Source organism: Eucyclogobius newberryi, unplaced genomic scaffold (genome assembly GCF_026437365.1).
Source record: "Eucyclogobius newberryi isolate DKJ021-1_F unplaced genomic scaffold, fEucNew1.0.hap1 SCAF_18, whole genome shotgun sequence".
Classification (NCBI taxonomy): domain Eukaryota; kingdom Metazoa; phylum Chordata; class Actinopteri; order Gobiiformes; family Gobiidae; genus Eucyclogobius; species Eucyclogobius newberryi.
The window spans coordinates 1,656,883-1,677,168 of NW_027315812.1; the positions used below are offsets into that span (position 1 = coordinate 1,656,883).

Genomic DNA, 20,286 nt, shown 5'->3' on the forward strand with positions numbered 1-20,286 from the left:
GCTCTAAACTATGGTTCTTATCTAATAGCTCTAAACTATGGTTCTTATCTAATAGCTCTAAACTATGGTTCTTATCTAATAGCTCTAAACTATGGTTCTTATCTAATAGCTCTAAACTATGGTTCTTATCTAATAGCTCTAAACTATGGTTCTTATCTAATAGCTCTAAACTATGGTTCTTATCTAATAGCTCTAAACTATGGTTCTTATCTAATAGCTCTAAACTATGGTTCTTATCTAATAACTCTAAACTATGGTTCTTATCTAATAGCTCTAAACTATGGTTCTTATCTAATAGCTCTAAACTATGGTTCTTATCTAATAACTCTAAACTATGGTTCGTATATCTAATAACTCTAAACTATGGTTCTTATCTAATAACTCTAAACTATGGTTCTTATCTAATAAGCTCTAAACTATGGTTCTTATCTAATAGCTCTAAACTATGGTTCTTATCTAATAGCTCTAAACTATGGTTCTTATCTAATTAGCTCTAAACTATGGTTCTTATCTAATAGCTCTAAACTATGGTTCTTATCTAATAGCTCTAAACTATGGTTCTTATCTAATAGCTCTAAACTATGGTTCTTATCTAATAGCTCTAAACTATGGTTCTTATCTAATAGCTCTAAACTATGGTTCTTATCTAATAGCTCTAAACTATGGTTCTTATCTAATAGCTCTAAACTATGGTTCTTATCTAATAACTCTAAACTATGGTTCTTATCTAATAACTCTAAACTATGGTTCTTATCTAATAGCTCTAAACTATGGTTCTTATCTAATAGCTCTAAACTATGGTTCTTATCTAATAGCTCTAAACTATGGTTCTTATCTAATAGCTCTAAACTATGGTTCTTATCTAATAGCTCTAAACTATGGTTCTTATCTAATAACTCTAAACTATGGTTCTTATCTAATAGCTCTAAACTATGGTTCTTATCTAATAGCTCTAAACTATGGTTCTTATCTAATAGCTCTAAACTATGGTTCTTATCTAATAGCTCTAAACTATGGTTCTTATCTAATAGCTCTAAACTATGGTTCGTATCTAATAGCTCTAACTATGGTTCTTATCTAATAGCTCTAAACTATGGTTCTTATCTAATAGCTCTAAACTATGGTTCTTATCTAATAACTCTAAACTATGGTTCTTATCTAATAGCTCTAAACTATGGTTCTTATCTAATAGCTCTAAACTATGGTTCTTATCTAATAGCTCTAAACTATGGTTCTTATCTAATAGCTCTAAACTATGGTTCTTATCTAATAGCTCTAAACTATGGTTCTTATCTAATAGCTCTAAACTATGGTTCTTATCTAATAGCTCTAAACTATGGTTCTTATCTAATAACTCTAACTATGGTTCTTATCTAATAGCTCTAAACTATGGTTCTTATCTAATAGCTCTAAACTATGGTTCTTATCTAATAGCTCTAAACTATGGTTCTTATCTAATAGCTCTAAACTATGGTTCTTATCTAATAGCTCTAAACTATGGTTCTTATCTAATAGCTCTAAACTATGGTTCTTATCTAATAGCTCTAAACTATGGTTCTTATCTAATAGCTCTAAACTATGGTTCTTATCTAATAACTCTAAACTATGGTTCTTATCTAATAGCTCTAAACTATGGTTCTTATCTAATAGCTCTAAACTATGGTTCTTATCTAATAGCTCTAAACTATGGTTCGTATCTAATAGCTCTAAACTATGGTTCTTATCTAATAGCTCTAAACTATGGTTCTTATCTAATAGCTCTAAACTATGGTTCCTTATCTAATAGCTCTAAAACTATGGTTCTTATCTAATAACTCTAAACTATGGTTCTTATCTAATAGCTCTAAACTATGGTTCTTATCTAATAGCTCTAAACTATGGTTCTTATCTAATAGCTCTAAACTATGGTTCTTATCTAATAGCTCTAATAAACTATGGTTCTTATCTAATAGCTCTAAACTATGGTTCTTATCTAATAGCTCTAAACTATGGTTCTTATCTAATAGCTCTAAACTATGGTTCTTATCTAATAACTCTAAACTATGGTTCTTATCTAATAGCTCTAAACTATGGTTCTTATCTAATAGCTCTAAACTATGGTTCTTATCTAATAGCTCTAAAACTATGGTTCTTATCTAATAGCTCTAAACTATGGTTCTTATCTAATAGCTCTAAACTATGGTTCTTATCTAATAGCTCTAAACTATGGTTCTTATCTAATAACTCTAAACTATGGTTCTTATCTAATAGCTCTAAACTATGGTTCTTATCTAATAGCTCTAAACTAGTTCTTATCTAATAGCTCTAAACTATGGTCTTATCTAATAGCTCTAAACTATGGTTCTTATCTAATAGCTCTAAACTATGGTTCTTATCTAATAGCTACTAAACTATGGTTCTTATCTAATAGCTCTAAACTATGGTTCTTATCTAATAGCTCTAAACTATGGTTCTTATCTAATAGCTCTAAACTATGGTTCTTATCTAATAGCTCTAAACTATGGTTCTTATCTAATAGCTCTAAACTATGGTTCTTATCTAATAGCTCTAAACTATGTTCTTATCTAATAGCTCTAAACTATGGTTCTTATCTAATAGCTCTAAACTATGGTTCTTATCTAATAGCTCTAAACTATGGTTCTTATCTAATAGCTCTAAACTATGTTCTTATCTAATAGCTCTAAACTATGGTTCTTATCTAATAGCTCTAAACTATGGTTCTTATCTAATAGCTCTAAACTATGGTTCTTATCTAATAGCTCTAAACTATGGTTCTTATCTAATAGCTCTAAACTATGGTTCTTACTCTTATCTAATAGCTCTAAACTATGGTTCTTATCTAATAGCTCTAAACTATGGTTCTTATCTAATAGCTCTAAACTATGGTTCTTATCTAATAGCTCTAAACTATGGTTCTTATCTAATAGCTCTAAACTATGGTTCTTATCTAATAGCCTTCTAAAACTATGGTTCTTATCTAATAGCTCTAAACTATGGTTCTTATCTAATAGCTCTAAACTATGGTTCTTATCTAATAGCTCTAAACTATGGTTCTTACCACTCGTGTAAACGCAGCGAAGACATAATATGTCAATGTCATCACTGCTCATGTGGTTTCATTTGTAATCGTGAAACTCCCTTGAACGTTGTCAGTGTCAGTGGAAACTCTCTGCCAGTTTAAACCTCTATTTTGAGAGATGATTTTCCCCAAAACACCATTTCTAATTTATTTCCTAAATTAATCTACTCTTCTATGTAGTTTAATCCAATTAAACCCATTAAATCCAATCGGATCTAAATTTATTCAGTTTAAATTTCCTTCAGTTTTTATTATTCACAAATTGTGTCTTTCTCCAGAAAGATTCTGTTTGACAGGCTCCGCCTCCTTATGATGTCCACACAAAACTTCACTTCACACAAACTTGACAACAGATGATGCATCTCTTCATGTTTTATAAGTAGTTCAAAGTAATTATTGTCTCTGGTTTGTGTCTCATTGTCTCTTAACCTCCTCCACATGTGATAAACCATGTGCTTCATGGAGAATTAGAAGCAACAGTCTAACATCAAATCTTTAACATTTTAAATCAAAATCATCTTTAATGTAATGTTTTCTTTCAGATTCACCTCATGTGTGACTTAAGAACTTCTCCTCGCTGCATGTTCCCCCGTCACAAGGTTTGCAGCTTCTTGGGCTGTTCTGTTCACTTTGTGAGACTTTTAACACTTAATTTATGTAGCACATTTAGCTATTGCTAAACATTTATTTATTAATTTATTTTATATTTTCCAATTCTTCTCTCACTATAGTAACTTCTTCTGAGACTTTTTCCTTTTTCCCAATAGTTTCTGTAACACTTGAGTCTTTATGACACATTTCTTTATTCCATGAATAATTCTCATGTCGTCCATGTCTTACAGAATCGTCCTTTTCAGATTCTTGTTCAATTTCAGCCAAATTTCTTCCAGAATTTTCTTCAACAATGTTAGACTCTGTTTTAGTCCCAGGGCCAGTCTTTCATCAATCATGATCTTCATGAATCATTGTTCTTCCTCCTCCAACTTTTACTTGATTCAGTTTTTGAAGCACTTCTTGATCTTGCTCTCTTTCATCTTCTTTCTTTACTGATACAGCTCCACGTGATGACCCATGTGGTCATGACCCATGTGGTCATGACCCATGTGGTCATGACCCATGTGGTCTGTGTAAACCTGATTTGTCATGACCCATGTGGTCATGACCCATGTGGTCTGTGTAAACCTGATTTGTCATGACCACATGGGTCATGACCCATGTGGTCATGACCCATGTGGTCATGACCCATGTGGTCTGTGTAAACCTGATTTGTCATGACCACATGGGTCATGACCCATGTGGTCATGACCCATGTGGTCATGACCCATGTGGTCTGTGTAAACCTGATTTGTCATGACCCATGTGGTCATGACCCATGTGGTCATGACCCATGTGGTCTGTGTAAACCTGATTTGTCATGACCCATGTGGTCATGACCCATGTGGTCTGTGTAAACCTGATTTGTCATGACCCATGTGGTCATGACCCATGTGGTCATGACCCATGTGGTCTGTGTAAACCTGATTTGTCATGACCCATGTGGTCATGACCCATGTGGTCTGTGTAAACCTGATTTGTCATGACCCATGTGGTCATGACCCATGTGGTCTGTGTAAACCTGATTTGTCATGACCACATGGGTCATGACCCATGTGGTCATGACCCATGTGGTCTGTGTAAACCTGATTTGTCATGACCACATGGGTCATGACCCATGTGGTCATGACCCATGTGGTCATGACCCATGTGGTCTGTGTAAACCTGATTTGTCATGACCACATGGGTCATGACCCATGTGGTCATGACCCATGTGGTCTGTGTAAACCTGATTTGTCATGACCACATGGGTCATGACCCATGTGGTCATGACCCATGTGGTCATGACCCATGTGGTCATGACCCATGTGGTCTGTGTAAACCTGATTTGTCATGTTTCCAAGGCCAAGAACTTCTGCCAGTTTATTTTTCACTGGTATCAAAAGCCTTTCTGTATTTGAGCTGCAGAAGTGATTTCTCCATTTGATTCAACTCTGGATTGTTGCCAGTGACATTTCTCCAGACTTGATGAGCTCTTGGATTCTCCTCCAGTCCGAGCGGTTGTAGAATGATATTATCTGGATGAACGTTTGTTGGAAACACCTCACACATGGCTCTCCACATGGCTCCTTCACAGGCCATGAACAGCTCTGCGTCGTGCACTGCTGTCTTCACATATCGGTTCAGTCCTGCTTTGGTCAACACTTCGTGCATCCCGGCCACGCCCAGGATAGTTGTTAGATAGTCTCTTCAGATCTCCCATCGCAGCTTGTGTCCCCACGAGCATCTCCTCCAGTTTAGCTATCCAGGGGTGTGCCCCATCTTGGATTATGGGCAACTTCTCCATCAAATCAGACATATCAACATTTTGCCATGGTTTGTATTCCAAACGTTGTCCTTTTATTATTATGGGACACATCTTCTGCCTTTAGCCCCTTGACAGTGCCTTTAGCCCCTTGACAGTGCCTTTAGCCCCTTGACAGTGCCTTTAGCCCCTTGACAGTGCCTTTAGCCCCTTGACAGTGCCTTTAGCCCCTTGACAGTGCCTTTAGCCCCTTGACAGTGCCTTTAGCCCCTTGACAGTGCCTTTAGCCCCTTGACAGTGCCTTTAGCCCCTTGACAGTGCCTTTAGCCCCTTGACAGTGCCCTGGTGCAGTTCATAGTGCGCAGACTCTGAGAACGCTGATGCTTTTGGTCTGTTCTCTGCATCTCTCCAGGTGTTGAATCAGAATCATCTGATCTTGAGTCTCTTTATTTGAATCTGATCCATCTTCTGACTCTTCATCGCTGTCTTCTGTTTCAGCGTCATTGTTCTCCTTTTGTACCTTGTATGTCTCCTTTAATGACTTCTTTCCTTTCTTCTCCGCGGCAGCAGAACTCTCTTCACAGCTGGATCGTCTCCACCTGCTGCTCCTTCTTCTTCATCACTTTTGTCATCTTTGGTGAACAGTCTTCTGAGTTTTTGTTCAGAAGTTTTCAAACTTGACTTCTTCTTCTTCTTGTTTTCTGTTTTTGGAGACATTGTTACCGTTGTTGTGGCTTTACCAGTCTCTATGACTTGTTCATCTTCGTCTTCGATTTGATATCTTCCATCTTGAGTCATCACTGGAAGCTGTGGATTTTCTTTTGCAATGTCCTTTAGTTCCTCGTAAGGTGGAGGCGTCTTCACTGTTGCCTGTGTATATGAGGACGATCTATTGATCTCTTCCATCACCTTGTCCACTTTTGGCTTATCCTTCTCCATTTACATCTTTATTTTCTCCCATTTCTCTTTGTTGTTCTTTAGTCATTTCTCTCCTTCGTTCTCGAACAATTGCATCACTCCCAATTCAATTCTTCTCTTCTCTTTGCGTCTTCGTCCAGTTCTTCCTTTCTTCTGGTCGACTCTGTATGTCGTAATCAACACCTGTAGTATTTTAATTACGTCCACATTGAGCGGCCCTCGATTGGCCAGGGCCGCTCAATGTGAGGCCATCGGCGGTTCCACTTTTTGGAAATGTTCGGAACGTTCTTAACGAGAGGGTTGTTTTTCTGCACCAAATCCACTGGAGTAATCAGTCTCCGTGTCGCCATTATTATATTTTCTTTCTTTCTTTATTTAAATTACTTCTGTAGAAACTGTAGTTTTTCTCTAAAGCTACAAAAACTATTCAATGTTGGGTAAATCTCCTCCAGGACTGTTTCAATTCAGATCAGGTGAAAGAAAATGTTTGCCAAATGCCAATTAAATCAAAGTTATTTTTATCTAACTAAAGAGTAAAAATAAACAAAAGCAAAATTATACCTTAAATCAATTAAATTTAAGATATGAGAAAATCATAGTTATATTTAATCAATTGAAGTCAAATATGAGCAATAATCTCAGGATTCGCAGTGGACCAACTCAAAATGTCAAATTCTTAATTGTAGAAATATGTCTTATCGTTTGGAAAACACCAACAATCACTTATTGCCAAGTTTTTGCATAACAGAAGTATGTGATTATAATGTGTTTTTAATGAGTTTGTGAATAGAAACACTGCCTTTTCCAGCTCTTCTCCTCCAGTCGACTGTTTGTCTCACTCCATCTCGTATGTTCCCCAATAACAGACAAAGAAAAACAGTGATTAATGTTCACATTAATCCTTTGCCAATTCAGGTTATTTCCAACAATTATCATAACATCATTTTCATCACATCATTTTCTTTATTTATCGCATCCTTCACTTATCGTTTATTTATTCATTAATTCACCTTTTCTCTATATATCTATTTTCTAGTTAATTATTGTCCTATTATTTTCAATTTCGCCAAAGGAACTCCTCCCTTTTATTATTACTTCTATAATAACTGAGTTCAGCGGCTGTAATAAACAAAACGGTCGGGATTCCTCTAACAGATCTGCTTCTTCTCTCCTTCACGTCCTGTGTCTCTTTCTGTCTGTCCTCACACACAGTGGGAGGAGCTAAACTCCGCCCCCAACTCACACACAGTGGGAGGAGCTAAACTCCGCCCCCAACTCACACACAGTGGGAGGAGCTAAACTCCGCCCCCAACTCACACACAGTGGGAGGAGCTAAACTCCGCCCCCAACTCACACACAGTGGGAGGAGCTAAACTCCGCCCCCAACTCACACACAGTGGGAGGAGCTAAACTCCGCCCCCAACTCACACACAGTGGGAGGAGCTAAACTCCGCCCCCAACTCACACACAGTGGGAGGAGCTAAACTCCGCCCCCAACTCACACACAGTGGGAGGAGCTAAACTCCGCCCCCAACTCACACACAGTGGGAGGAGCTAAACTCCGCCCCCAACTCACACACAGTGGGAGGAGCTAAACTCCGCCCCCAACTCACACACAGTGGGAGGAGCTAAACTCCGCCCCCAACTCACACACAGTGGGAGGAGCTAAACTCCGCCCCCAACTCTCTAAAACTTTCTCAAACGCAACTAAGTCGTCGCCATGGAAACATCTCCAAACGGACTCCACAAAACTGGAAAAAAAACTTCGGCCACTGACTCAAAACTGACCAACAAAAAACACCTCAACACTCGGGATCAACTCACACACAATCTGACACACACAATCTGACACACACAATCTGACACACACAATCTGACACACACAATCTGACACACACAATCTGACACACACAATCTGACAAACACAATCTGACACACACAATCTGACACACACAATCTGACACACACAATCTGACAAACACAATCTGACAAACACAATCTGACACACACAATCTGACACACACAATCTGACACACACAATCTGACACACACAATCTGACACACACAATCTGACACACACAATCTGACAAACACAATCTGACACACACAATCTGACACACACAATCTGACAAACACAATCTGACACACACAATCTGACACACACAATCTGACACACACAAAGACACACACAATCTGACACACACAATCTGACAAACACAATCTGACACACACAATCTGACAAACACAATCTGACACACACAATCTGACACACACAATCTGACAAACACAATCTGACACACACAATCTGACACACACAATCTGACACACACAATCTGACACACACAATCTGACACACACAATCTGACACACACAATCTGACAAACACAATCTGACACACACAAAGACACACACAATCTGACACACACAATCTGACACACACAATCTGACACACACAATCTGACACACACAATCTGACACACACAATCTGACACACACAATCTGACAAACACAATCTGACACACACAATCTGACACACACAATCTGACACACACAATCTGACACACACAATCTGACACACACAATCTGACACACACAATCTGACACACACAATCTGACAAACACAATCTGACACACACAATCTGACACACACAATCTGACACACACAATCTGACACACACAATCTGACACACACAATCTGACAAACACAATCTGACACACACAATCTGACACACACAATCTGACACACACAATCTGACAAACACAATCTGACAAACACAATCTGACACACACAATCTGACAAACACAATCTGACACACACAAAGACAAACACAATCTGACACACACAATCTGACACACACAATCTGACACACACAATCTGACACACACAATCTGACACACACAATCTGACACACACAATCTGACACACACAATCTGACACACACAATCTGACAAACACAATCTGACACACACAATCTGACACACACAATCTGACACACACAATCTGACACACACAATCTGACAAACACAATCTGACACACACAATCTGACACACACAATCTGACACACACAATCTGACACACACAATCTGACACACACAATCTGACAAACACAATCTGACACACACAATCTGACACACACAATCTGACACACACAATCTGACAAACACAATCTGACACACACAATCTGACACACACAATCTGACACACACAATCTGACACACACAATCTGACACACACAATCTGACACACACAATCTGACACACACAATCTGACACACACAATCTGACACACACAATCTGACACACACAAAGACAAACACAATCTGACACACACAATCTGACACACACAATCTGACACACACAATCTGACACACACAATCTGACACACACAATCTGACACACACAAAGACAAACACAATCTGACAAACACAATCTGACACACACAATCTGACAAACACAATCTGACACACACAATCTGACAAACACAATCTGACAAACACAATCTGACAAACACAATCTGACACACACAATCTGACACACACAATCTGACACACACAATCTGACACACACAATCTGACACACACAATCTGACAAACACAATCTGACACACACAATCTGACACACACAATCTGACACACACAATCTGACACACACAATCTGACACACACAATCTGACACACACAATCTGACACACACAATCTGACAAACACAATCTGACAAACACAATCTGACACACACAATCTGACACACACAATCTGACACACACAATCTGACACACACAATCTGACACACACAATCTGACAAACACAATCTGACACACACAATCTGACAAACACAATCTGACAAACACAATCTGACACACACAATCTGACAAACACAATCTGACACACACAATCTGACACACACAATCTGACACACACAATCTGACACACACAATCTGACAAACACAATCTGACACACACAATCTGACACACACAATCTGACACACACAATCTGACACACACAATCTGACACACACAATCTGACACACACAATCTGACACACACAATCTGACACACACAATCTGACACACACAATCTGACAAACACAATCTGACACACACAATCTGACACACACAATCTGACACACACAATCTGACACACACAATCTGACACACACAATCTGACACACACAATCTGACACACACAATCTGACACACACAATCTGACACACACAATCTGACACACACAATCTGACACACACAATCTGACACACACAATCTGACACACACAATCTGACACACACAATCTGACACACACAATCTGACACACACAATCTGACACACACAATCTGACACACACAATCTGACAAACACAATCTGACAAACACAATCTGACACACACAATCTGACACACACAATCTGACACACACAATCTGACACACACAATCTGACACACACAAAGACACACACAATCTGACACACACAATCTGACACACACAATCTGACACACACAATCTGACACACACAATCTGACACACACAATCTGACACACACAATCTGACAAACACAATCTGACAAACACAATCTGACACACACAATCTGACACACACAATCTGACAAACACAATCTGACACACACAAAGACACACACAATCTGACACACACAATCTGACACACACAATCTGACACACACAATCTGACAAACACAATCTGACACACACAATCTGACACACACAATCTGACAAACACAATCTGACACACACAATCTGACACACACAATCTGACAAACACAATCTGACAAACACAATCTGACAAACACAATCTGACACACACAATCTGACACACACAAAGACACACACAATCTGACACACACAATCTGACACACACAATCTGACAAACACAATCTGACACACACAATCTGACAAACACAATCTGACACACACAATCTGACACACACAATCTGACACACACAATCTGACACACACAATCTGACACACACAATCTGACAAACACAATCTGACACACACAAAGACACACACAATCTGACACACACAAACTGACACACACAATCTGACACACACAATCTGACACACACAATCTGACACACACAATCTGACAAACACAATCTGACACACACAATCTGACACACACAATCTGACACACACAATCTGACAAACACAATCTGACACACACAAAGACACACACAATCTGACACACACAATCTGACACACACAATCTGACACACACAATCTGACAAACACAATCTGACACACACAATCTGACACACACAATCTGACACACACAATCTGACAAACACAATCTGACACACACAAAGACAAACACAATCTGACACACACAATCTGACACACACAATCTGACACACACAATCTGACACACACAATCTGACACACACAATCTGACACACACAATCTGACACACACAATCTGACACACACAATCTGACACACACAATCTGACAAACACAATCTGACACACACAATCTGACACACACAATCTGACACACACAAAGACAAACACAATCTGACACACACAATCTGACACACACAATCTGACAAACACAATCTGACAAACACAATCTGACACACACAATCTGACACACACAAAGACAAACACAATCTGACACACACAATCTGACACACACAATCTGACAAACACAATCTGACACACACAATCTGACACACACAATCTGACACACACAATCTGACACACACAATCTGACACACACAATCTGACAAACACAATCTGACACACACAATCTGACAAACACAATCTGACACACACAATCTGACACACACAATCTGACACACACAATCTGACACACACAATCTGACACACACAATCTGACACACACAATCTGACAAACACAATCTGACACACACAATCTGACAAACACAATCTGACAAACACAATCTGACAAACACAATCTGACACACACAATCTGACACACACAAAGACAAACACAATCTGACACACACAATCTGACACACACAATCTGACACACACAATCTGACACACACAATCTGACACACACAATCTGACACACACAATCTGACACACACAATCTGACACACACAATCTGACACACACACTTAAAACTATCCAAGGAACAAATAACACATTTTTCATCTCAACTGTTAAACTTCAACATTTCCTCAAACTTGAAAAAACTTTCTCAGTTTTCTGTCACACTCTGAAAACACCTTTTTAATGGACTCTGCAAACAACAACAAACAGCCCAAAACAAACAAACAAACAAACAAACAAACGCCTGTATCTTTGAGCACCTGCCTCAACGAGAACCAACAAACCGACACACAAACTCCACATAAAGACGGACAAACAAAGGACACAACTGGAGTAAGTCACAAACCCTTAAATGTGAAGGAGGAACATGCTTTAATCTCAACTTTAAACTCAAACAGTTACGACTCAACACAAAGAACCGTCCAACAGGTCAACTTCTTATTCCCTTCTTTTTCTCATTTCAGCAAATAGCAAAGCATATTTTCTCCTCCTCTCTCACCTCCTCCTCTCTCCTCTCCTCACCTCCTCCTCTCTCCTCTCCTCACCTCCTCCTCTCTCACCTCCTCCTCTCTCCTCTCCTCACCTCCTCCTCTCTCACCTCCTCACCTCCTCCTCTCTCCTCTCCTCACCTCCTCCTCTCTCACCTCCTCCTCTCTCCTCTCCTCACCTCCTCCTCTCTCACCTTCTCCTCTCTCCTCTCCTCACCTCCTCCTCTCTCACCTCCTCCTCTCTCCTCTCCTCACCTCCTCCTCTCTCACCTCCTCCTCTCTCCTCTCCTCCTCCTCTCTCACCTCCTCCTCCTCTCTCACCTCCTCACCTCCTCCTCTCTCACCTCCTCACCTCCTCCTCTCTCACCTCCTCCTCTCTCACCTCCTCACCTCCTCCTCTCTCACCTCCTCACCTCCTCCTCTCTCACCTCCTCCTCCTCACCTCCTCCTCTCCTGCTCACTCACACACACTCTCTGAGCAGCACTGTGCAGGACCCAGGAGAAACGAGGGCGGGGCTGCGCTGCGCAGCAGAGGGTTATTTTCACAGCTTATGTGAAAAAGCTTTATTTCGCTTCAGAAAACAAAACATTTGCTTCTTTTCAAACAATGTGTCACATATTCTATCAACTACAAGTATCAATACTGAGATCAGGATCAATACTAGAAACAATGTGTCACATATTCTATCAACTACAAGTATCAATACTGAGATCAGGATCAATACTAGAAACAATGTGTCACATATTCTATCAACTACAAGTATCAATACTGAGATCAGGATCAATACTAGAAACAATGTGTCACATATTCTATCAACTACAAGTATCAATACTGAGATCAGGATCAATACTAGAAACAATGTGCCACATATTCTATCAACTACAAGTATCAATACTGAGATCAGGATCAATACTAGAAACAATGTGTCACATATTCTATCAACTACAAGTATCAATACTGAGATCAGGATCAATACTAGAAACAATGTGTCACATATTCTATCAACTACAAGTATCAATAGAGTCTGGAGATGATGCAAACTGGCCTCAGAATCTAACAGAATCCACCAAAAGACCACGTGCGATGCCTCCAGCTGGAGCTGACGCCGCGCATGCGCAAAGTCAAACTGACTCAACTTGTTACAAATGTCGAAGTCATGTTTTTATAAATTTAAAATACATAGTTTACAGTGTGTGAGCCACGATCTGTTCTGCAGAAGAGAAGAAGAGAAGAAGAAGGGCCTTTAGGGCCTGAGGGGCCCCGTATACAAACAGAGTATTGAGTTGCCATTAACATTGTATCTAAAATGCAGTAAAATACAGAAAATGTCATTATTTTTGTAGAAAACTTCTTGGTTGATGCCACGTAGGATTGTCATCTATTCTATATTTACCAAATTAAATAGATTAAAAAAACAACTTCAGATGTAGTTACCTTAAGTTTAGATTCTAGACATCAAACGCCCATGTCACACGTTGTGGCTGCAGGGGGCGCCACTGAGCAGTCTGCTCAGGGAACACAGAGCAACTTATCATCCTGCACCGTTTGTTTTGGAATTCATTTCTTCAATAAACTCACCCTTTTTTAGGAAAAAGAAAGTGTACAAGTGGAGGCAAAAACAGTCTCCAGAGCCGCAGTCTCCAGAGCCGCCACAGTCTCCAGAGCCGCCACAGTCTCCAGAGCCGCAGTCTCCAGAGCCGCAGTCTCCAGAGCCGCAGTCTCCAGAGCCGCAGTCTCCAGAGCCGCCACAGTCTCCAGAGCCGCCGCAGTCTCCAGAGCCGCCGCAGTCTCCAGAGCCGCCGCAGTCTCCAGAGCCGCCGCAGTCTCCAGAGCCGCCGCAGTCTCCAGAGCCGCCGCAGTCTCCAGAGCCGCCGTCTCCAGAGCCGCCGCAGTCTCCAGAGCCGCCGCAGTCTCCAGAGCCGCCACAGTCTCCAGAGCCGCAGTCTCCAGAGCCGCCACAGTCTCCAGAGCCGCCACAGTCTCCAGAGCCGCCACAGTCTCCAGAGCCGCCACAGTCTCCAGAGCCGCAGTCTCCAGAGCCGCAGTCTCCAGAGCCGCCACAGTCTCCAGAGCCGCCACAGTCTCCAGAGCCGCCACAGTCTCCAGAGCCGCCGCAGTCTCCAGAGCCGCAGTCTCCAGAGCCGCCACAGTCTCCAGAGCCGCCACAGTCTCCAGAGCCGCCACAGTCTCCAGAGCCGCAGTCTCCAGAGCCGCAGTCTCCAGAGCCGCCACAGTCTCCAGAGCCGCCACAGTCTCCAGAGCCGCCACAGTCTCCAGAGCCGCCACAGTCTCCAGAGCCGCCGCAGTCTCCAGAGCCGCCGCAGTCTCCAGAGCCGCCGCAGTCTCCAGAGCCGCAGTCTCCAGAGCCGCCACAGTCTCCAGAGCCGCCACAGTCTCCAGAGCCGCCACAGTCTCCAGAGCCGCAGTCTCCAGAGCCGCCACAGTCTCCAGAGCCGCCACAGTCTCCAGAGCCGCCGCAGTCTCCAGAGCCGCCGCAGTCTCCAGAGCCGCCGCAGTCTCCAGAGCCGCCGCAGTCTCCAGAGCCGCCGCAGTCTCCAGAGCCGCCGCAGTCTCCAGAGCCGCCACAGTCTCCAGAGCCGCCACAGTCTCCAGAGCCGCCACAGTCTCCAGAGCCGCCACAGTCTCCAGAGCCGCAGTCTCCAGAGCCGCCGCAGTCTCCAGAGCCGCCGCAGTCTCCAGAGCCGCCGCAGTCTCCAGAGCCGCCGCAGTCTCCAGAGCCGCCGCAGTCTCCAGAGCCGCCACAGTCTCCAGAGCCGCCACAGTCTCCAGAGCCGCCACAGTCTCCAGAGCCGCCGCAGTCTCCAGAGCCGCCGCAGTCTCCAGAGCCGCCGCAGTCTCCAGAGCCGCCGCAGTCTCCAGAGCCGCCGCAGTCTCCAGAGCCGCCGCAGTCTCCAGAGCCGCCGCAGTCTCCAGAGCCGCCGCAGTCTCCAGAGCCGCCGCAGTCTCCAGAGCCGCCGCAGTCTCCAGAGCCGCCGCAGTCTCCAGAGCCGCCGCAGTCTCCAGAGCCGCCGCAGTCTCCAGAGCCGCCGCAGTCTCCAGAGCCGCCGCAGTCTCCAGAGCCGCCGCAGTCTCCAGAGCCGCCGCAGTCTCCAGAGCCGCCGCAGTCTCCAGAGCCGCCACAGTCTCCAGAGCCGCCACAGTCTCCAGAGCCGCCGCAGTCTCCAGAGCCGCAGTCTCCAGAGCCGCAGTCTCCAGAGCCGCCGCAGTCTCCAGAGCCGCCGCAGTCTCCAGAGCCGCCGCAGTCTCCAGAGCCGCCGCAGTCTCCAGAGCCGCCGCAGTCTCCAGAGCCGCCGCAGTCTCCAGAGCCGCCGCAGTCTCCAGAGCCGCCGCAGTCTCCAGAGCCGCCGCAGTCTCCAGAGCCGCCACAGTCTCCAGAGCCGCCACAGTCTCCAGAGCCGCCACAGTCTCCAGAGCCGCAGTCTCCAGAGCCGCAGTCTCCAGAGCCGCCGCAGTCTCCAGAGCCGCCGCAGTCTCCAGAGCCGCCGCAGTCTCCAGAGCCGCCGCAGTCTCCAGAGCCGCCACAGTCTCCAGAGCCACAGTCTCCAGAGCCACAGTCTCCAGAGCCGCAGCAGAGCCACAGTCTCCAGAGCCGCCACAGTCTCCAGAGCCGCAGTCTCCAGAGCCACAGTCTCCAGAGCCACAGTCTCCAGAGCCACAGTCTCCAGAGCCACAGTCTCCAGAGCCACAGTCTCCAGAGCCACAGTCTCCAGAGCCACAGTCTCCAGAGCCACAGTCTCCAGAGCCACAGTCATCTTTGCCCCATCAGCAAAAATCCAATAAGAAAACGAGACTCTCGGGGCGACAGAAATTCATAATAAACATTGGCAAAGAAACAGTGGAATGAAATAAACCAAATTGTGGGGAAAACAAATTGCCCGATGAACAACTATATTTTACAACGAATTTGTAAAAATGAGTCCAAGTTGCCCACTTAAATTTACTTCTCAACATCTCCACAAAAAAGACAGTCGGAAACAAAAAAGTTTGTTCTTTTCTGCTACAGCAATTTGTACTTTTGACAAGTGCAAGGCAAGTATGACTTCAGCAGGGCTCATGACCCGTCCTCCAGATTGAAAGTAGCTTTCAGGGTCACAACAAGGGGCAAAATCATGCAGGACAAAAACAACACAAATTCTGACCTGCAGAATATTCCAGGTGTGGAGCAATTACCAAAGCTATAAAAAATGGAATAAGTCATTATTATTATTCACAACTCAAACACAGCAAAGACCAAAGATGTGCTTAAGACAAGGCGCCTTCATCCTGATTCACTTATGGAATTAATACTAACACTAAGTCATAAAAGAGAGTGGCACTTACTCCACTTTCAGTTCAGCTGCACTAGTGCGGGAGCATCTGAGAAGAGGGAGGAGCTTTATATCTGCTGTCGTCACAAACATGCATCTGATATTATGCTTTGGTTTTACCAGGGATGGGAAAAGAACCCCTAACCCACTGGTGACAGAGATGATCACACATAATGGTGCCATCCCGTCCACCACAACGCGGCTCATTCCAAAAGCATCTCTCTTTCATAACAAAATGGAAAATAAGCCAAATAGAAACCGATTTCAGTTGGGCACAAATCCATAGAAAATATGAAGAGCTCCCTTGAAAGAGCACATTCAATTATAATATATATATATAATATAATAATATAATATATTATAACTCTGGACATATTTCATTCACACAGGGTCACACAGGGTCACACAGGGTCACACAGGGTCACACAGGGTCACACAGGGTCACACAGGGTCACACAGGGTCACACAGAGTCACACAGGGTCACACAGGGACACACAGGGTCACACAGGGTCACACAGGGTCACACAGAGTCACACAGGGTCACACAGAGTCACACAGGGTCACACAGAGTCACACAGGGTCACACAGGGTCACACAGGGTCACACAGAGTCACACAGGGTCACACAGAGTCACACAGAGTCACACAGGGTCACACAGAGTCACACAGAGTCACACAGGGTCACACAGAGGCCAAGGCTCTTGGATGGTTTCATCTTATGTCATCAAATGGAGCCAATACTGGAGCCGTGCTCAGCGGATGAAGTCACAACAAAGGGGAAACAAACAGATATTGTGGCTGATTCTCTCTTTACCCTTCACAGAGAACAGCCTCTGTGTGACACAGAACAGCCTCTGTGTTTCACAGAGAACAGCCTCTGTGTTTCACAGAGAACAGCCTCTGTGTGACACAGAGAACAGCCTCTGTGTGACACAGAGAACAGCCTCTGTGTGACACAGAGAACAGCCTCTGTGTGACACAGAGAACAGCCTCTGTGTGACACAGAGAACAGCCTCTGTGTTTCACAGAGAACAGCCTCTGTGTGACACAGAGAACAGCCTCTGTGTTTCACAGAGAACAGCCTCTGTGTGACACAGAGAACAGCCTCTGTGTTTCACAGAGAACAGCCTCTGTGTGACACAGAGAACAGCCTCTGTGTGACACACTCTCTGAGGACAAAACAGGCAAATGGGTATTTTGGGCCGGGTGTGGCTGAGGAAACGATATACGGGACTATTCCCTCTGTGGAGTGGCATTGTACTGTGTACATTGTGTATACTGTGTACATTGTGTATACTGTGTACATTGTGTATACTGTGTACATTGTGTTTACTGTGTACATTGTGTATACTGTGTACATTGTGTTTACTGTGTACATTGTGTATACTGTGTACATTGTGTTTACTGTGTACATTGTGTTTACTGTGTACATTGTGTGTACTGTGTACATTGTGTTTACTGTGTACATTGTGTATACTGTGTACATTGTGTTTACTGTGTACATTGTGTATACTGTGTACATTGTGTTTACTGTGTACATTGTGTATACTGTGTACATTGTGTTTACTGTGTACATTGTGTATACTGTGTACATTGTGTATACTGTGTACATTGTGTATACTGTGTACATTGTGTTTACTGTGTACATTGTGTATACTGTGTACATTGTGTATACTGTGTACATTGTGTATACTGTGTACATTGTGTACACTGTGTACATTGTGTTTACTGTGTACATTGTGTATACTGTGTACATTGTGTATACTGTGTACATTGTGTAAGGCAAGGCAAGTTTATTTGTAGAGCACATTTCATACACAAGGCAATTCAAAGTGCTTCACAGCAGGAAAAATGCATTCAAATCACAAAGAAATTACAGAAACAGAAATACAATAAAATTAACTAAATTAAAAATTATCAATCCAACTGATTTTCTAAACTAATAAAATCACAAACAAAAGAGAAGAGTGCAAAGAAAAAATCCTTTCAGTCATATGCGCAGCTAAACAAAACTGTTTTTAGCTTAGATTTGAACATTGTCAGAGTAGAACCTGTCTCACATCTTCAGGAAGACTGTTCCAGATTTTAGCTGCATAAAACTGAAACGCAGATTCCCCATGTTTTGTCCTGACTCTGGGCACCAGCAGGAGGCCGGTCCATGTTTAGTCCTGACTCTGGCACCAGCAGGAGGCCGGTCCATGTTTAGTCCTGACTCTGGCACCAGCAGGAGGCCGGTCCATGTTTAGTCCTGACTCTGGCACCAGCAGGAGGCCGGTCCATGTTTAGTCCTGACTCTGGCACCAGCAGGAGGCCGGTCCATGTTTAGTCCTGACTCTGGCACCAGCAGGAGGCCGGTCCATGTTTAGTCCTGACTCTGGCACCAGCAGGAGGCTGGTACATGTTTAGTCCTGACTCTGGCACCAGCAGGAGGCCGGTCCCTGAGGTTCATATGGCACTAACATATCCAAGATGTACTTTGGTGCTAGGCCATGGAGAGACTTGTACACAAGCAGAGCTGCTTTAAAGTCTCTTCTCTGAGCCACAGGGGGCAGTGCAGAGACCTGAGAACAGGACTAATGTGATCATACTTCCTGGTTCTAGTCAGGACCCGAGCAGCAGCGTTCTGGATGTACTGCAGCTGTTTTACAGCTCGTTTGGAGAGGCCAGTGAGCAGGCCGTTACAGTAGTCTAATCTACTGGAGACAAACGCGTGGATAAGTCTCTCTAAATCTGGTTTTGACACTATATTTTTGATTTTGGCAATGTTTTTTAGATGGTAAAAAGCTGCTGATGTTATTGATTTGACGTGGCTGTTAAAGTTCAAGTCTGAGTCCATTATTACCCCCAGATTTCTAATTTGGTTTTGTAGGTTTTAGAGCGAGACTCTGGAGGTGACCGCTAACACTTTCTCTTTGTTTCTGTGGGCCAAAAACGATTATTTCAGTCTTGTCTGAGTTCAGCTGGAGAAAGTTGTTTTGCATCCACAAACTGATCTGTTGGATGCAGTGACAGAGTGAATCTACTGGTCCATAGTCACCTGCCGATAGTGAAACATAGATCTGTGTGTCGTCTGCATAATTGTGATAGAACACATTTTCACTGCGTATCAACTG

The 20,286-nt window shown here is 43.2% G+C and overlaps 1 protein-coding gene across 1 annotated transcript in view; it reads left to right on the plus strand.

Moving 5' to 3' along the window:
* Positions 1–1,090, plus strand: part of LOC140364907 (sodium channel protein type 3 subunit alpha-like) — a 173,428-nt gene extending 172,338 nt beyond the window's left edge. The window contains exon 21 of the mRNA XM_072451288.1: positions 1,085–1,090. Within this exon, the coding sequence (XP_072307389.1) occupies positions 1,085–1,090 (6 nt within the window). The remainder of the gene's footprint in view (positions 1–1,084) is intronic.
* The last annotated feature ends 19,196 nt before the right edge of the window (positions 1,091–20,286 follow it).